At 43.2% G+C, this 15,926-nt stretch overlaps 1 protein-coding gene and 1 long non-coding RNA gene across 2 annotated transcripts; one reads left to right on the top strand and one right to left on the bottom strand.

The window, feature by feature from the left end:
* The first annotated feature begins 2,900 nt into the window (after nt 1-2,900).
* HOXC13 (homeobox C13) lies at nt 2,901-7,711 on the top strand. The gene is made up of 2 exons (XM_083595401.1): nt 2,901-3,645; nt 6,383-7,711. The coding sequence occupies exons 1-2, from the start codon at nt 2,982-2,984 to the stop codon at nt 6,637-6,639; spliced, it is 921 nt and encodes a 306-aa protein (XP_083451527.1). The 5' UTR covers nt 2,901-2,981; the 3' UTR covers nt 6,640-7,711.
* Nucleotides 7,712-10,529: 2,818 nt separating this feature from the next.
* Nucleotides 10,530-13,602, bottom strand: LOC310755987. Its single transcript, XR_014544605.1, has 3 exons — nt 13,126-13,602; nt 12,516-12,670; nt 10,530-11,095 (listed from the first exon to the last, which is right to left on the bottom strand). It is a non-coding gene; the product is annotated as an uncharacterized lncRNA (long non-coding RNA).
* Nucleotides 13,603-15,926: the final 2,324 nt, after the last annotated feature.

Here is a 15,926-nt window from a genome sequence, read left to right as displayed (position 1 = left end):
ACCAACTCCAGGAACTTGAAGCGTCTTGCTTGTCGCTGCTTTAAAATGTGATTTCATCCAGGGTTCCCTAACCTTATTTTGCCTCCAACTATTTAAAGTGACCCCCTTCTCTCCCAACTCCCCGTTTCTAGCAATGGCCGTTCCTTTGGATTCGAGGGCTTCCCAGCCACATAGGCACTATATGTGAAGTTCATTCTTTTCTGTCTAGACACTAATTGCGAGCCAGTTTGTCTCTTTTGCCTTGACCTTGGACTTCGGACTGATTTGGTTGCTGTGGCCGAAGGACTTCGGGCAACGGTTGCTTCAAAAGCATGGAGTCCATTTGAGAAGGCAGAACGTTTCCAGGAGAAAACCAAACGTTTGCTAAAGACTTCATTTCTGAAAGCCATTTTCTAGACAGGGTTCTTTGTTGGGGGTTTTGGCGGAATTCTCTTAGTTTCCACTTGGACCATGGCAGTTTGATGACGGGAAGATCTAAGGAATTTGGAGGCAGCAAATGCTGCTGCAAAGAGAGACATTGCCATTTGAGGATTAAAAAAAAAAGTATTTATTTGGGGAAAATTCATACTGAGAACTCCAAACGTGATAGGCATGTTCCCAAACAATGGGCAAATGATGATGATTATTCTAACTGGTGAATTAATGTTTATTTAACACATACATTATACTACATGCATTTGGTACTCTTATGTCTTTCCAACTAAACATAGAGCAAGTGGACTTTCACCTGCCTTTATAATCACATATAGAGTTGTTTGTATTGACGTTCTCAACTGAAAAGAACAGCTTAGGGTAGGTAGAGTTGGGTGAGAGTTCCATAAGATTTTTTGCTTCTCTTGACCACTACTGAGGCTTGGGATGCAATGGGATTTCATTGACTTCACTTGAACTGAAGCTTACCGACCCTTCTTTGAAAGTACATATTGCTTGAAAGTATTGAACTCGGCAAGACTTCTTTTTCCGCGTAAGCACGCACAGCATTGGCCTGTAAGCTGTGTGCAGGACGGAAGTCTGAACTATTAATTCTTTGCTCTAGCTTCATTAGCACACTATCATCCTCATATCTGGATGCACTGATTTGTCAAACTTATATTTTGTAATGTGGGGGTAGGGAGGGAAGTGGATGGAGCCTCTGCTCCCGATGTTCTCCAGTTAAATTTCACATTATTTCAAACGCAGCCATCAGAATCTAATCAGGAACGGCCAGTGAGAGGATTCTGAAGGTTGGGGACATGAGTCCCCGAGAAAGTTGTGTGTGTGTGTGTGTGTGTGTGTGTGTGTGTCGCAGCCATCAATCTCTGGCAGAGTAGTCTGCTATTCTTCTATTTCATCTGTTTAATTATAACCCATCCATCTCCGATCCTGTTTACGTTGTATGATGTGAGTTGCATTTATTTTCTTTCACACACACAAATCAACATTGAGAACATTATATATATATATATATATATATATATATATATATATATATATATATCACACACTTTCAATAGTAGGCATTGTTGCTGCGATATTTACTACTCAAGTATTAAAAATTAATAACATAATATCATAATCACAACCAGTCCCTTTAAAACATCCCCAGTTGGTTGAGCACGAAAGATTAAGCATTATTGGGTTGGACTCATACAAGGAACAGACCCCATAAAACGTCGAAACGTTTTGGAGGCATCTATTATATTCTTGCGAGGTGGCGGGCGGTTTTCTTTCTTTCTCTTTTATGCCCCAAAAGCAGCAGAATACTGATCATCAACAAAAAAGAAATAGAGAAATACCCCTCCAAGAAACAAAGGAGGAGTTAAAGATGTCATATATGTCCCTTCTGTGGGAAATTGTATTTTTAATAATTAGAATAAAAGCTAAAGCGATTATAATGAGCAGGTATGCGTTGATCTTTTGTTAAGCAAACAAGGGGTTAAAAATTCACGTACCTTCTTCTGTGAAAAATAAGATACTGTACTTTGGAAGAAAAACATACACACAATTCTATTGAGCAAATGTATCCGCTGATTTTTATTTATTTATTTATTTAGCAAACAGATATTAATCTCCCCATTCACTCTTGAGACTGAAACAGACTGAGAGAAAATCAATTTCCTGGGCGATAAATGTCCAGATTCCTTACTTCCCGTAAGATCCAATACTTGATTCCCAGAAAGAGAAGATGCAGGGAGGGGGAGGGCGGAGAAGAAAGCCAGACAGACAGCAAGCGAATTTTAAGAATAAAAAAAAAGAAGCGCCCCCAGCCCCCACAGCTCCAGCTCACTTGCTCTAGTCCGTCATTTGGTCTTCTAGAATTTGAGCTTCTCTCATTTTTGGTGCGCCTCTTCAGATAGTCACTATTTTTTCTTTATCAGATAAACTGGCTGCTACCTGCCACCTCGCTTTATATCATATCCCTTGGTATTACAATTTCTAGGTTTTCCTCACCTTTCAGCCTCCCAGCTACCCTTCCCCTCTGCGGTTCATTGACCAGGCTCCTGGTCAATGCTATATAGCGAGAGGGCATTTTAAATATACATATAATTGCTTTTCTGAAGTATATTATTCCTATCATTAGTTTGATATTTAATCCTGAGGATATCTGAAGGCACAAAGCATGGCATATCCCAATCTCTTTGTGTCGGCCAAATTTTAAACACCCACATTCCCCTTATTTATTTCCCCACGCTCTTTACAATCAATGGGTGTCTCCCTTTGCCTTTAAGGATTTCTGTTTCTGTCGCGGAGAGATAGCCAATGGGAGCTCGCCGCTCTCTTCCCCAAGCCAAGAGGAACAATGTGATAGGGCTGCCGGAGGGTCACATGGCCGAGCTAACTGCAGCGAGAGCTATTTACAGGTCACGTGGCCCGGCGGATTTCTTAATGAACCGAACCCATCCCGCTGCCTCTGCGCATGCTCCTGCGTAAACAATATGTTGGGGAAATTAGGTGTCTCTCTTTGGAAAGTCGAGTTTTAAAAAGCTCGGGCAGACCATGATATGACGACTTCACTGATCTTGCATCCACGCTGGGCGGATACCTTCATGTACGTGTATGAGGAGAACCCGAATGAAAATAACCAGAATAAAATCCCAGCAATGGAAGGGCTAAGTGGGAACTGCCCAGCTACCCACTGCAGGGATTTAATCAGTCACCCGGTATTGGGTCGTCATTCCAGCACCATTGGGACTCACCAGGGTTCTGTCTACACGGATATACCTGCTCCAGATGCCGCCAGGCAGTGCCCCGCGCCACCAGCCTCCTCCAACGCCACCTTGGGCTATGGCTATCCTTTTGGAAGCAGCTACTACGGATGCCGATTGTCCCATTCCCACAACGTGAACTTACAACAGAAGCCTTGTTCGTACCACCCAGCTGAAAAATACCCCGAGCCCAGCGGCTCCCTCCCCAGCGAAGAACTATCCTCAAGGGCCAAAGAGTTTGCTTTTTACCCGAGCTTTGCCAGCTCCTACCAGGCGGTTCCTGGTTATTTGGACGTATCAGTGGTTCCAGGTATCAGTGGCCACCCAGAACCAAGACACGACGCGCTGCTTCCCATGGAAGGATACCAACACTGGGCTCTTTCTAATGGTTGGGACGGGCAGGTCTATTGCTCGAAGGAGCAATCACAGTCTACCCATCTCTGGAAATCACCTTTCCCAGGTAGGGTGCTCTTGAGATCGACTTCTGCGCTTTTTTGCTCCGGCATGATCGCGTGCATATGCTATATCTTTAACCGCCCAGGTAAAATAGGCTTTGGGACGCTTGCATGGGCACGTATGGGGAAGAAGGTGAAACAAAGCAGCCGGTTCTCATATCCAGATACGTACCTTGGAGCTCCAGGGTGCTTTCGCAGCCAGTTTGGCAGCTGCACTCCTGTGTCTGTCTGTGTATGTGCGTGCGTGCCCCTCCTTCCCTCGCTGCGTTGGCTCCCTTACCTGGATCTCTATCTTTTTCTTTGATTCCCCCCCCCGCACGCTTTGAATATTTTAAATTAAATTTCAGAACATAGGAAGAGGTAGCATCTCTCTCCCTCTCTCCCCCTCTCTTTCTCTTTACTCAGAAAGGCTGGGCTTTTCGGAAAGGGACAGTAAATCATATTGCAATTACAGAAGTAGCTGTCAAGTGACATGAATCTTACAAATGAACCTTGTAAGACGAGTGGGGAGAGAACGAGAAATAAGGCGCTGCTTTTGCCTCTGGTTAGAAATCTGGAATGAGTGACAGCCTGCGAGTAACCCTGAAAGCTGGGAGTGCTCCGGGCTTATCTTACTGCCTTACCACTTAGAACAGGGAGGGAGGGAGCGAGAGGGAGAGGGAGAAAGATGAAAGACCAACAGACGTCTCCTTTGCTCTTGGGGTCCCCACCTTGTAATCAATAAGCAGGCCCCTCTTAATGATTCGAATGGATGGATTGGAGCGAAGAGATTAAGATAAAGTAACCGGGGAAATAAATAAATAAGGGGGTGGGGTTAGGAGGAGAACACACACACACATTTATCTTAGGAATACTGGAGAGGGGATACCCCATCGGATAAGACAGGGCTTGCCAACAATGCCTGCGCAGAGCGTTGCATGATGGGTTTTCCCTTTCCATGGGAAGAGGAATCAGAGTGTAGCGAGTGTGGGAGAGAAGGCCTATCTAGATCTTAACTGTGTTGCAGCCACATACTGGTGTCAGAGCTTGGAAGGGTCGATGGCTAGGGGAAAGTCCCCCACCCCGCGCTTTTTTTTTTTAAAAAAAGAAGGCATTGAGACTTCTTTGCGGAAGCTGAAGGGAGGGTTCGGCGAGTGGGGGAGAGAGGTCCATGGGATTCCTAGCATGAGATGACTTCCCCCATCTTCATTGCTTTCACCCGCCTGGCTAAAATGTAGTTGAGGTTGGAAGGACCTGCTCCGTGCGTTACTATTGTTCGGGAGGAAGGTGGAAGACGTTGTAAATGAACTTCTCTTCTCTTCCCACACCCCCCCCAACCCGCCCCATTACCTTATTTATTCTGATCCCATTTTTGTATAGCCCTGATAATATTATTAAGCCCCCATACACCAATTCCCAAACATTGAGAGGTGTGTGAGAGACAGCGCGCTCGCAGTAGTGTGAACCACAATTTTGCCTTGCTTTCCTATCCTTGGGCCGTAATAGGATTCCCAGTAAACGTTGCTTATATAGACACTTCTTAGAAACAAAGGAAGAGCAATCGCACGGAGAAGTGTGTCTTCAAAAGCAGTTCAGGCTGTTTCTTTATTTTATATCTGTTATGGAACAGACCGGCTGGGGTAACTGGAGAGATTTTCGCTTTGCTTCGATAGGGATCCCCTCTTTTTTCAGTGTTTATATTATTATTCCGCAAACCACTCTTACTTCGTATCGAGTCTTAAGCTTGCATCTTTAGATCCAGAAGCCATGGGAAGGGAGGGACTTGATGCGCAAGTGATTACAGTTAATCATGAAGAATTGGCATAGACAGCCTTAGCATAAGGGGCTATTAAGGAGAAGACTGAATGCATTAAGGGTGATGAGAATTCATTGATTCCCCAGCCGGTTCTGGACCAGGAGTAGGTAGGTAACATTTCTCCACAGCGTGGGTGCCGTCAAAAAAGCCGCTGGGCCCTTTTATTTTATTTAATGCCTCTACCATAAGCGACAAAGGATGTGGAAAGGCTAGTTCAAGGTCCCTCAAGCTTGCAGATGGTCCTTGTGTTGCATAGATCAATCAGTGCGGAGCGTCTCTAGAACAACACAGACGCGCGCACTCACACACACACACGGCTGCTTCCCCTCACCAAGTCCCCTACCCGGATCCTACGAGCTAGCATAATTAATGAGGTCGCCTAGGCTATCAGAGGATCTGTCTTTTAAAACGACAGATTAAAATTGACCGGATGCTTAGAAGGGGAGTGAAGAGCTGAAGGTTAGATTCTGTCTCCAATTTTTACTAATTTTGGAGCTAACGTTAATGGTGCTGTGCTTGCGAAATGCCTGGTCCGTGACTTGGTGCTCTTTCTTTATATCTGTCCTGGACAAATATCGCCTGGAATAGTAGCAGTCCCCCCCCCCCGCCCTATGCTAATATATTAATACTTTGCTCAGCCAGCCAGCCAGCCAGCCCATCCGAGTCCCAGCACCTCCCGCTCTTTCTTTCCCTCGGTCTTTCCTCTTCACATTTCCCCCTCTTCCTCTAATTTATATCCTTTTCCCCACACGCATACAAACTCCTTTTCCTTATTTCACTCTCTGTTCTCTCCATAATGTCTGGCACAGACATTGTCCAGTTAGTTTACCAGATGCTGTTTAACGTAACATACACCCTCTCTTTCTCTCTCTCTCTTTCTTTCTCTCTCCTTCCACGTTCTCTCTCTCCTGCTTTTTTCCCCTTTCCTGTTCTCCTCATCTTTACAGATGTGGTACCTCTCCAGCCCGAAGTGAGCAGCTACCGTAGGGGTCGAAAGAAAAGAGTCCCCTACACGAAAATCCAGCTGAAAGAATTAGAAAAGGAATACGCCGCCAGCAAGTTCATTACCAAAGAGAAGCGAAGAAGGATTTCGGCGACCACTAATCTTTCCGAGCGCCAGGTCACGATCTGGTTTCAGAATCGCAGGGTGAAAGAGAAAAAAGTCGTTAGCAAATCTAAGACACCTCACCTTCACGCTACCTGACAAAGAAATCTCTCCGGAGGGGAAAAAAGATAAAATTAAAAAAGAAAGGGGGAGAGAAACAAACAAACAAATACAAATATTTATCTGGTAAATTTGTATAAATAAGAACACGCATTCGAACTCTTTGAATAATCTGATTATTTAAAAACACCAAGGCGGAGGGGGCGGGCATTAAACCGCCATCTTCAGTTTATTTTGTCCCTGCATTGCCGTCTCGAACTGTGAATCCGGTCGCCCTTTTTAAACATTCATTTTGATATGGTTTTCAATGTGCACATTTAGCAAGGAGGGGGGTGGAGAAAGAGGGGAAGGGAGAACACACACATACAAATATGTAGATTTGCTACGTTGGAATCCTGAATGTTATTTTGTAGCTCTGTATCATAGTCCAAGCCTCTCCCCTTGCAGCTGAACAAAGATTTTCCATTTCTTTGGCTGTTTCTGTCTCTGATGGTGTAAAAATAATAATAATTATAATTAAATAGATAAATATATATATATATAGAAATAGATATATATATATCTGTGAAGAAGGTATTGACAGCGGATCCAGCGAAGAAATCCTAGATTTCTTTTGTTTGTTTGTTTTCAAACGTGGACCTTAAAAAAATGAATGAAAAATAATAATAAGGCTGCTACCCTGAATGTTTTGTTGTTGCTATGTTCCTGATATTAGACCGTATTGCACGCCAACAATTTGAAGTCACTTCTGAATTTGAAGTGGCACCGTTGCTGTGTAATTCCTAGGGCACGATCCAGCCGAATATAGCCACTTCCAGATCGGCTTGATTTTCATAGCGGGGGCAGGGAATCAAGTTTGGGTATAAATGGGATTTCCAAGTCTTAATGCTGGAGGATCGTGTCTCTAATTATTATTATTATTACCTTTAATTTTCTGGAATATGTTCTCACTGAGGTTGAGTTGTTGTTGTTGTTTGTTTGTTTGTTTCCGCCAAAAAGCCTGGAATGTTTATTCTCCATCGACAGTATGGAAAGTGCGCGACGTTGCTCTGTTGTTGTCCCCCCTCACTCCATTATCAGTCACTAAAGAGCAGTCAGTGTTCTTTCTCCATGTTAAAGCGATCCATTTTTTTAAAGAAAAAAATGTCTTGTATATGTATATAATGTGGTGTCCGAATGATATGTACTGAATGCAGAATACATTTCTTAAAAATAAATCTCTCTCTTTCTTCCTCCCTCCCCTTTTTTTTCTGCCTCGGAAAACTCATATGGCTAGCTGACCTTATTTTTTTTTTGATACTAGGAGAAGTGGGGAGTTGATATCACCGCCACCCCTCAATTTTTTAAGAAAGGTTCAGATTTACGCAGACTGATCCACAATCCAATCCGGCTTTTTCCAGAAAGAAAGAAAAAAAGAGAACCCAGATTCTCACATTGCTTCCTCAAGAGTAATTCCATTGTTGTCAATAGGACTACTCCAGGAGGGAAGCATGCGTCGAGAAGGCTTGCAGTGCAAACTGGGTTGGTTTTTCAACCCAGGTTTGTTGGTTTTTTTGGCTTGTTTTTTTAGTTTAAAAAAACCCCACACGTTTAGATGAGTGACTTATAAGTAGATCACATACAGATCCCAACCTGTTTCTCCCATGTACAGCCGACTGAAATCTATTGAGATAAAGGTGATGCGATGAGAACATTTGCAGGGAAATGAGGGGGGGGGGGAGAGAAACTAACGTGGATATTTTAACATTTTTTCATAGGAGGTATTGAATACGTTGTGAGATGCGCTTAGAAGACTTTCCATGGTTGTTTCAAATAGCGGACTGAATAGCTGGGACATGAGATAGGAAAGGGAGCCACACGCAGAAGATGGAGCAGCGCACCTCATTGAGAGGTGCTGTAGCAAGCGAATCTGGCATTTGACTTCATATCTTTATGGGAAATTACTTTGCTGAAGGACCAGTAAACCACCCGACCTTGCCCTGCCACAGAAAGCTCTACAGTATTTTGAAAAGGTCTCCTTTGCCTCAACGAGTTCAACTACCGTCTCCTGAGAACTGTTGTAGCTCTGTGCGTTCTCATTCCGGAGCACGTCCTATTTAAGACTCTGGGACTGATTTTCGAATAAGAGGCAGGCGGTCTACTCGGCAGTAAGTCCCACTGAGCTCAGTGAGATTTGCTCCCTGTTTAGGGTGTATAGGATCGCAACCAGAGTGCTCAGCAGAGCAGGGCTCCAATCTTCTTATATTCTTACTTGCGAATAAATCCCGTGGTTCCCGGTGAGATTTATTCCTGAGTAAATATACCTGTAGGGTCGAGCTGGAAAGGTCCTGATTTCCAAAAGTGCATCTGCTCTCAGTTAGCGCTAAACCTTGCATATTAAATAAGTGAGGAGGGAAGTACTTGATCAAAAAAGCTCCTTGGAAATCCAACGATCTCTTAAATCCACTCTCAGTAGTTACTAGTTTTGTTTCCTTAGGCAAGACCTACCCTCCTTAATATTTGTTCCAATTAATTACATCGTAAAATTGTCAGCGGCAAACGCTTTGAAAGCGATGTAGGCTAAGCCAATGTTGGTTTTACGTACATTGAGTGCCTATGGAGTCACCGATGTCCCGTACAACCGGTCCTGAGAGTGTTCCGTCGCTGACAGCAAGTGCGGGCAGATAGGTAGGAAGGTAGATTCGAGTACCTTTTAAAGGTATCCTAAGATGCTTTTTGAATATGTTGCGTGTCCTACAGAATCCCTTCCTGCCCACGATCCTGTGTACTGTATTGCTGTGCTCACTTTTCAATTCCCTTAAAACTCTATGTGGATCAAGCTCCCCCAACGCTGCCGGGTTGTGATCCATTGTCTGCAGTGCAAAGGAAGTTTACTAAAAAGAAGGGGGGGCGCACGACAGGTTAATTAGGTACCTAATATCCCAAACCTTTGTTATGTGAAGACCGTTCAGAGTAAGTTAAATGGGGTATGTGAATCTTACGGGACTTGTTGCATCCAAGTCCTAATTCTGTTTACTACAGGAAAGCCTGACCAATATCAATGTAATGCATTTCCAAGGAAGTATTCACAGAATGAGGGCATTAGGCGCTTAACTTTCTGTAAATTAGGCCCAAGAACATTTGACCCCTTCCGCCAACGCACAGTAGACTCTTCGATGCCCTCTAATGATCAGAACCTTATAAAATTATCGCATATATTCAACAGCGTATGGATTGTCTACCATGTTTTATGGAGGTCCACCACACTCACAACCAGTAAAGATGGCCAAGAGAAGACTGGGTGGATTCTCATTTCCCCTCCACCGAAATCAAATAGGCCCTGAATTCAACTCATCCAATCTGTTGTGAACTCTTTCATTTCTGAGATCTTCCCCAGCCCTCACCCCGCTTCCCCCTTCTTCGTGTTCTTGGTACGTGGTGTAGAAGTACTCTTAAGACAACCCCTTCTCTTTCTGGTTTCGAAGAGAAATGCACCGGACACGCCCTTCCCGTCTTAAATATAGAAACTATAAATATTCACCCGGGTTGGGTCCTTTGGCGGTTGTTTTTTAAACCCAGGTAGAAGGTGAAAAATAGATCGGTTCAAGTTTCCTAAGCTCAGTTGGGATTTGGGGTTTGACAATGATAATAAAAAATCTGGAAATATATATGGGCAGGCACCCCTCCTGAGTTTGGGAGATCTAAAGATATCGCTCTGTTCAAGTCAAGTCCGATTAAGATAGAATACCATGACTCTCCTCATATGGAATTCAGTCTCGTCTGGCCCAGTTTAGTCAGTTATGACCCCTGGACATGGACAAAGAGTTCTTATAGAAGGGTCTCGCTATGGGGTAATAGGAAGGGTATCTGAATTGCTGCTTACTGAAGTTCCATTACCTCTCCCTCTTCCCACAAGCCCACGACTCCATCTTAAATGCATTGATCAAAAAGTTCCGTTTTATTCCAACTGAAAATGATTCTCTTTAGGAATATGCCAGTTCACTGGATTTAGCTATGCTGTGTTTAGCTAGAGTAGATCGTACCCCCGCCCTTTTTTTCTTTTACAGGCAAGACCCATTGATTTTCAAATAATATGCTTTTGGACCCCCTTAACCTAAGCAACTGAATCTACTATTGATAAAACCCAAAAGCAATTGATTGCAGACCCAACCTAAAGTTAGTGACTTAAGAGCAAGCCAATAAGCCTAAATGGGATGAAGTTGCGATGTAGTCAGTGCAAGGCGTTCAGGCGGTACAGCAGTTGATTTCGCAACCCCTTTAAGCCTAGATATTGAGATAGCGACGCCATTTTGTCTTCAGTTTCCACTAATATCGACTGAGGTCCCTTTTTTTTTTAGCTTAGCTGGCCTGTACATCGGACTGTGTATCTGCTTAAATCCAACGATTCCAGCTTAAGTTGTGCATATAAGAACTGCTCGTTACTTTCAAGTTACAGACTTGATTGCTTCATATTGTGAGTTGGTTATTGTTTTCGTCTTGTTCCCTCTTCTTATGTCTGAAAGAAAGCGCTTTATGTCTAAAACCAATTATCAACAGCCAAATAAAGAATTTAAATTGGGAAAGAGAGCAAAATGTATCATATTTAAACATCTCCTCCCCGCCCCCCGCAAAATATGAAACTCTTGTAGTTTCTCTGAGCTCCTGGTGAAATTTAGTTTTTGTTTGCTTTATTACATACAGATTATATACCGCTAGATTGTAAGAAAATACCTCGAAGCGGTTTACAAACGTATTAGATGGCCCTTCTATCCGCCGTCCCCTCCAAGTTAATAGGAGGACGTGAGGAAACAGCACTAAATGTTGCCCATCAAATTCTGCCCAAGGTCTTGAAGCTGATTTATCCATGTCTACTCAGAAGTAAGACCCACTGAGTGCACTGGGACTCATTCCTAGGTAAGCGTGCCTACCATTGCAGACTCGGTTTTCTTGTTAAAACTTGTGTCCACTTTATTCTGCAAATTATTTAAAGGGAAGTTTGCCCCCTAAAACCTTTCAAAATAAATGATCTTTTGAATGATGAACTGGGAATTCAGACCCACTGACTGAAGGAATAAGCAACCCAATTCTATGTGTGCTTACTCGGAAGCAAATTCCCAGTGATTTCCATGTGGCTCACTCCGAACCTTGCACAGGATTGCAGCCTAAGGCTTTGCATGCTGTGGGTTAAGGTATTAAGGTATCTCCCTTTAATGTTAACTTCGAGGATATATTTAAAGGCACCCTTACTTCCACCTAAGTATGTTGAAGATCGGGGTGCGACTCCTACCAACTTCACACACTAGCAGGTTGGCAGATACAGTCGCTCCTCTTCAGATCTTGTTGAGCACTTTGCTTTGGGTTAAATTGAGAAGGACACAGGGCAGCATCCCTGGGTCCAGCCCCACTGCAATTGGAGGGGTGGCAACTCTCTCCATCCTATTTCACTCAAACCCGAATCGCTATCAGTTCGATCCAGGCTAATTGGAAAGGGGCTTCATTGATCTTTCGGAGTTCATAATAACTCGAGATGTTACAGCCAGAAGAGGACTCTTGGCATCTTCCAGACCATTCAATGGTATCCCCTATATGGGAATCGGATCTTCTGTGTACTACTATATCGCTCTCTCCCCATATTTACTGAACTTAAACACACACACACACACACACACACACACACACACTAATTTTAAATGTACATCTGTGATCGGCATAGAAATGTATTGTGTCTTGGACTAGCCTCGAGTTTTCTTAGCTTTGGGAGACCCACTTCGTAAAATTTGCTCGGCACCTCTATATACCCATGTTTATTACCTATATAACAACTTAGGTGACCCCTTGAGAGTATGTCCAGAAGTGGAGTCTACGAAGGGCTTGAGCAACAGTGTCTTTTAAGGTGCTGTAGAATTGTGTTGCTGCAGAATTGTACCTGAACTCACCTCACTTCCTACCGCATCCTAAGTGTCGCAATCCGGAGAAGAGTTGTATGAAAGTGATCAATGGATGAAGCCAGAAACAACTCATTCTGTGAAGTGCGTCCCAGAATCACCAACACCAGGCACGTTGGCTGCTGACTTCAAGGGAATATGGACGTCTAAAGAGTCAATGTACGCAAATGAGGAAACTTTATAAAAATACTAAAAGTGCATGGAATAAAGCGTCTGCTCAGGCACACACGCGCACTCTCCTATAGGTATATATGTCTGTCTGTCTGTCTTTGTTTGCCTCCTTCCATCTATCCACCCTTCTATCCTTCCCCTAATAAAAGAGATACCTTAAGGACCAGGGTTCGAGGAAATCAAAAGATTTCTGCATCATGTTATGGTACCCTCTTAGGTCCGTTTCCGCCATTACTTTTCTCACGGCTGTATAAAGTTTACTTCCTCTTGTTCTCCTTCCTTCTCTAAGCTTTAACAGGCACCTGTGATCGTAAAGAAGCACTCGTGTCTCTACAACCTTCACCATCTTTGGGGAGGCAGAATTGGTGAGGAAGAAGAGGAAGGAGAAAAGATATTGTAAAAAGTGAAGCCTAGTCTCCGACAAACCTACCAGTAAAATTGACCAGTGCTGTGGGCCTGGAACCTGTTTGTAATCTAATTAATGTATTTGCACCCAGAATTCTCAACCTTTTGGGGGTGGGGAGTTAGGAGGCGGGGTTGTCAGTGGATTTCACAGACATGGAAGATGGTCTTGTGTCCCCTCTCCTTCCCATTTCTCCCTGAATGCACAGGGACCGTCCACCTTGTGCTGAGTAAGTTTGTTGGTCGTTGGTGTTGGTTGGGAACGCTATAACGTCACTGCTGGGCTAGCCTTGACCGTGACTATGCGGCCTATTTGACCTTGACATCACGAGCTTCGCGCATAATACTCAACAAGGCTAGAGCCTTGATCTTCCTGCAACAACTCAGGACTTGATCTTCTAGCAGCAACGCAGGGGCTGATCTTCTCCAAAGTGTCCCTTGCTTCTGTTTACAGATAAACAAGGTGTCATTTCAAGTCTAGACAGACGGCCTAATGGCCAACAATAAAGGCATGAAAAGGAAGCTTCCCAGGTTTAGCCTTTTCTTTCCTTTGTATTAAGTGCTTTGAGTAGCTTCTTAACTATGGCCTTTTATAGTAAAAGGCGCCCCCTCTTTCCTCTATTTTCCCATTTCCTAGTCATGTATCACTTGCACTTGAAGTTGTTGTTTTTTAAAGTTTTTAAAGTTGCTGTTTTGTACGGAGGGAGGGGGAAGCTTGCTCTCACACCAAGCTATAAGCTGAGGTAAGTTGCTAAATCGCTGTACTCTTCATCATCTTCCTTCCTTCGTACCCTCAGTCCAGGAAATTACATTTAGAATTGTTTTATTAATAAAAGAGGGTCAGATATGCACACCATACCAGTGAAGTATGTTCCATAAATCCATAGATCTATGAGAGAGAGAGAGAGAGAGAGAGAGAGAGAGAATAAGAGAGAGAGAGTTGCCTTAGATTGCTTTATTTTGTCACCCTTTAACAAAAGTTTGAGAAAACTTTTGGATATTGAGATCCAAAGTTTTCTGCTTGGAAGTGAGCCCAATTGAGAGCAAGGAGATTTATTTCAATGTATTTAGAATTAAATTGATTTCTCTGCTCCATAAAAGCACATTGCACAGCAAGGCAGGACGATATACAGATGTAGATAAACATCCCTCCAAACAAAGGAAATCCTTATAATTATTTTGTCTTCGCCTTCTATGGGATATACTTTTGCTTCACTGAAGATGCAGGCAGTTGTTTACATAAATCCAGCAGGAGAATGATAGCCTCTGCTGGCAGTGTTGGGGAAAATGTAGCTGCATCATAAGCATTTAACTCTTCAATGCACAGAGAGAGACTATAGACGGAACTTCGAATTTGATTTCAAAGTCCATGCAAAACGCTTTAAAATCTAATTTTATATATGCTTTCCAAAGGATTTACTCTCTCTGCATTTCTTTTGCTGTGTCTATTTCATTCTGTTATTCCCTTCCATCTTTTCTCCCCGCCTGCATTTCATAAGAACTATCCAGTTTGATCTATTCAAGCTTTCACACTCAGATAGCTAAAACAGAATAATTTCCATAAACATTGGTGGTCCTTATCAACCTTTAGAGACTACTTGTAAGGTCCACTCTTAATAAGTATATTCTGTTAGTCTCAAAAAGGACATTTTCAAGGATGGAATGATGTCAGTAGATGGTCTGAGGTGTTGTTTATTTTTTTAATTTTAATTTTAGTGATCAAGCTATTCAATTAAATTAGGACTGCAGGCGAAGTTTGGGTTTTGCTTGGTAACATACTCACAAAAGAGAAGTTGAGATTGGGTGTTAAAAAGGAAGCGGGGAAAATAGAAGGCGGTATAGTTTTTATGTTGGGGAAAGGAATTTTCCGCTAGAAGGTTAAGTTCAATTGTATTTTCTTGCAGCAATTGCCAGGTCTTCCTAAGTCCATTTTTAATGTAATTTTAAACAACATTTTGGGGAATCAGGTATAGGATGGCACTATATGAACTTGCGGGGGTTTTAATCGGGAGAAGCTTAGGCGGTGGTAAAGAGCTGCTGGAAGCAGAAATATAAAAATAAAGAAAGTGAAAAGTTGAGGGCATAGGGAGTATAATCAGTGTGTGTGTGTGTGTGTGTGTGAGAGAGAGAGAGAGAGAGAGAGAAATATATATACTTTATTGCAGATCTTAGAATGCTGAAGATAACATTGGAACAAAGCTTTGGAAAGAGTCGACGGGGAAGAGCAAGCTGTCCCCCCACCCAGTGAGGGTCTTTTTTTCTCTCTGTCTCCCTTTCTCTCTCCTCTGGCAAGAGCTGGTGTTCTTTCAAGACAGTCATTTGCATAAGATGTAGAGCCCATTTAATACACTAGACAGTGACCTTGAACTGGCTCAAGCGCCATCTCGGCTCGGATTCGACTTTCTGTGGGCACCCCATTTTCAAAGGATCATTGAAGGAGCGTTCCACTGGTTCTGCAGAAATATCCAAAATGCCTTTAGATCAAAGACAGGCGCCTCCAAAGACGATGGGGGAGAAATTTCGAAACATTTCTCTCCTACCTAACGTTATGCCTTCATGGTAGATTTCAGGCCTGTGTGTATTAATTTTTTTCCTCGATAGCTACTGCTGTTGCTGAATGTCTGTATGTCGGGGGGGGCGAGGTCTAGGGTATTTGATGTGATAGTAATTCTAAAAAAAGAAATCCGATGTGGACGTAGAAATGCATGGAGCTTGGTCCCCCTGGGGGGGGGGGGGACGCATCCCTGAATCCCTCAAGAAAGAGTCTGATATGTCTATTCCCTCCAAAAGAATATATCCCCCTTCCTCTTCTAAATTAGTAATATAAAT

This window comes from Podarcis filfolensis (genome assembly GCF_964270895.1).
Source record: "Podarcis filfolensis genome assembly, chromosome: 2".
Lineage (NCBI taxonomy): Eukaryota > Metazoa > Chordata > Lepidosauria > Squamata > Lacertidae > Podarcis > Podarcis filfolensis.
The sequence above is the reverse complement of the archived record's forward strand: the minus strand, read 5'-3'. Positions and strand labels throughout refer to the sequence as shown.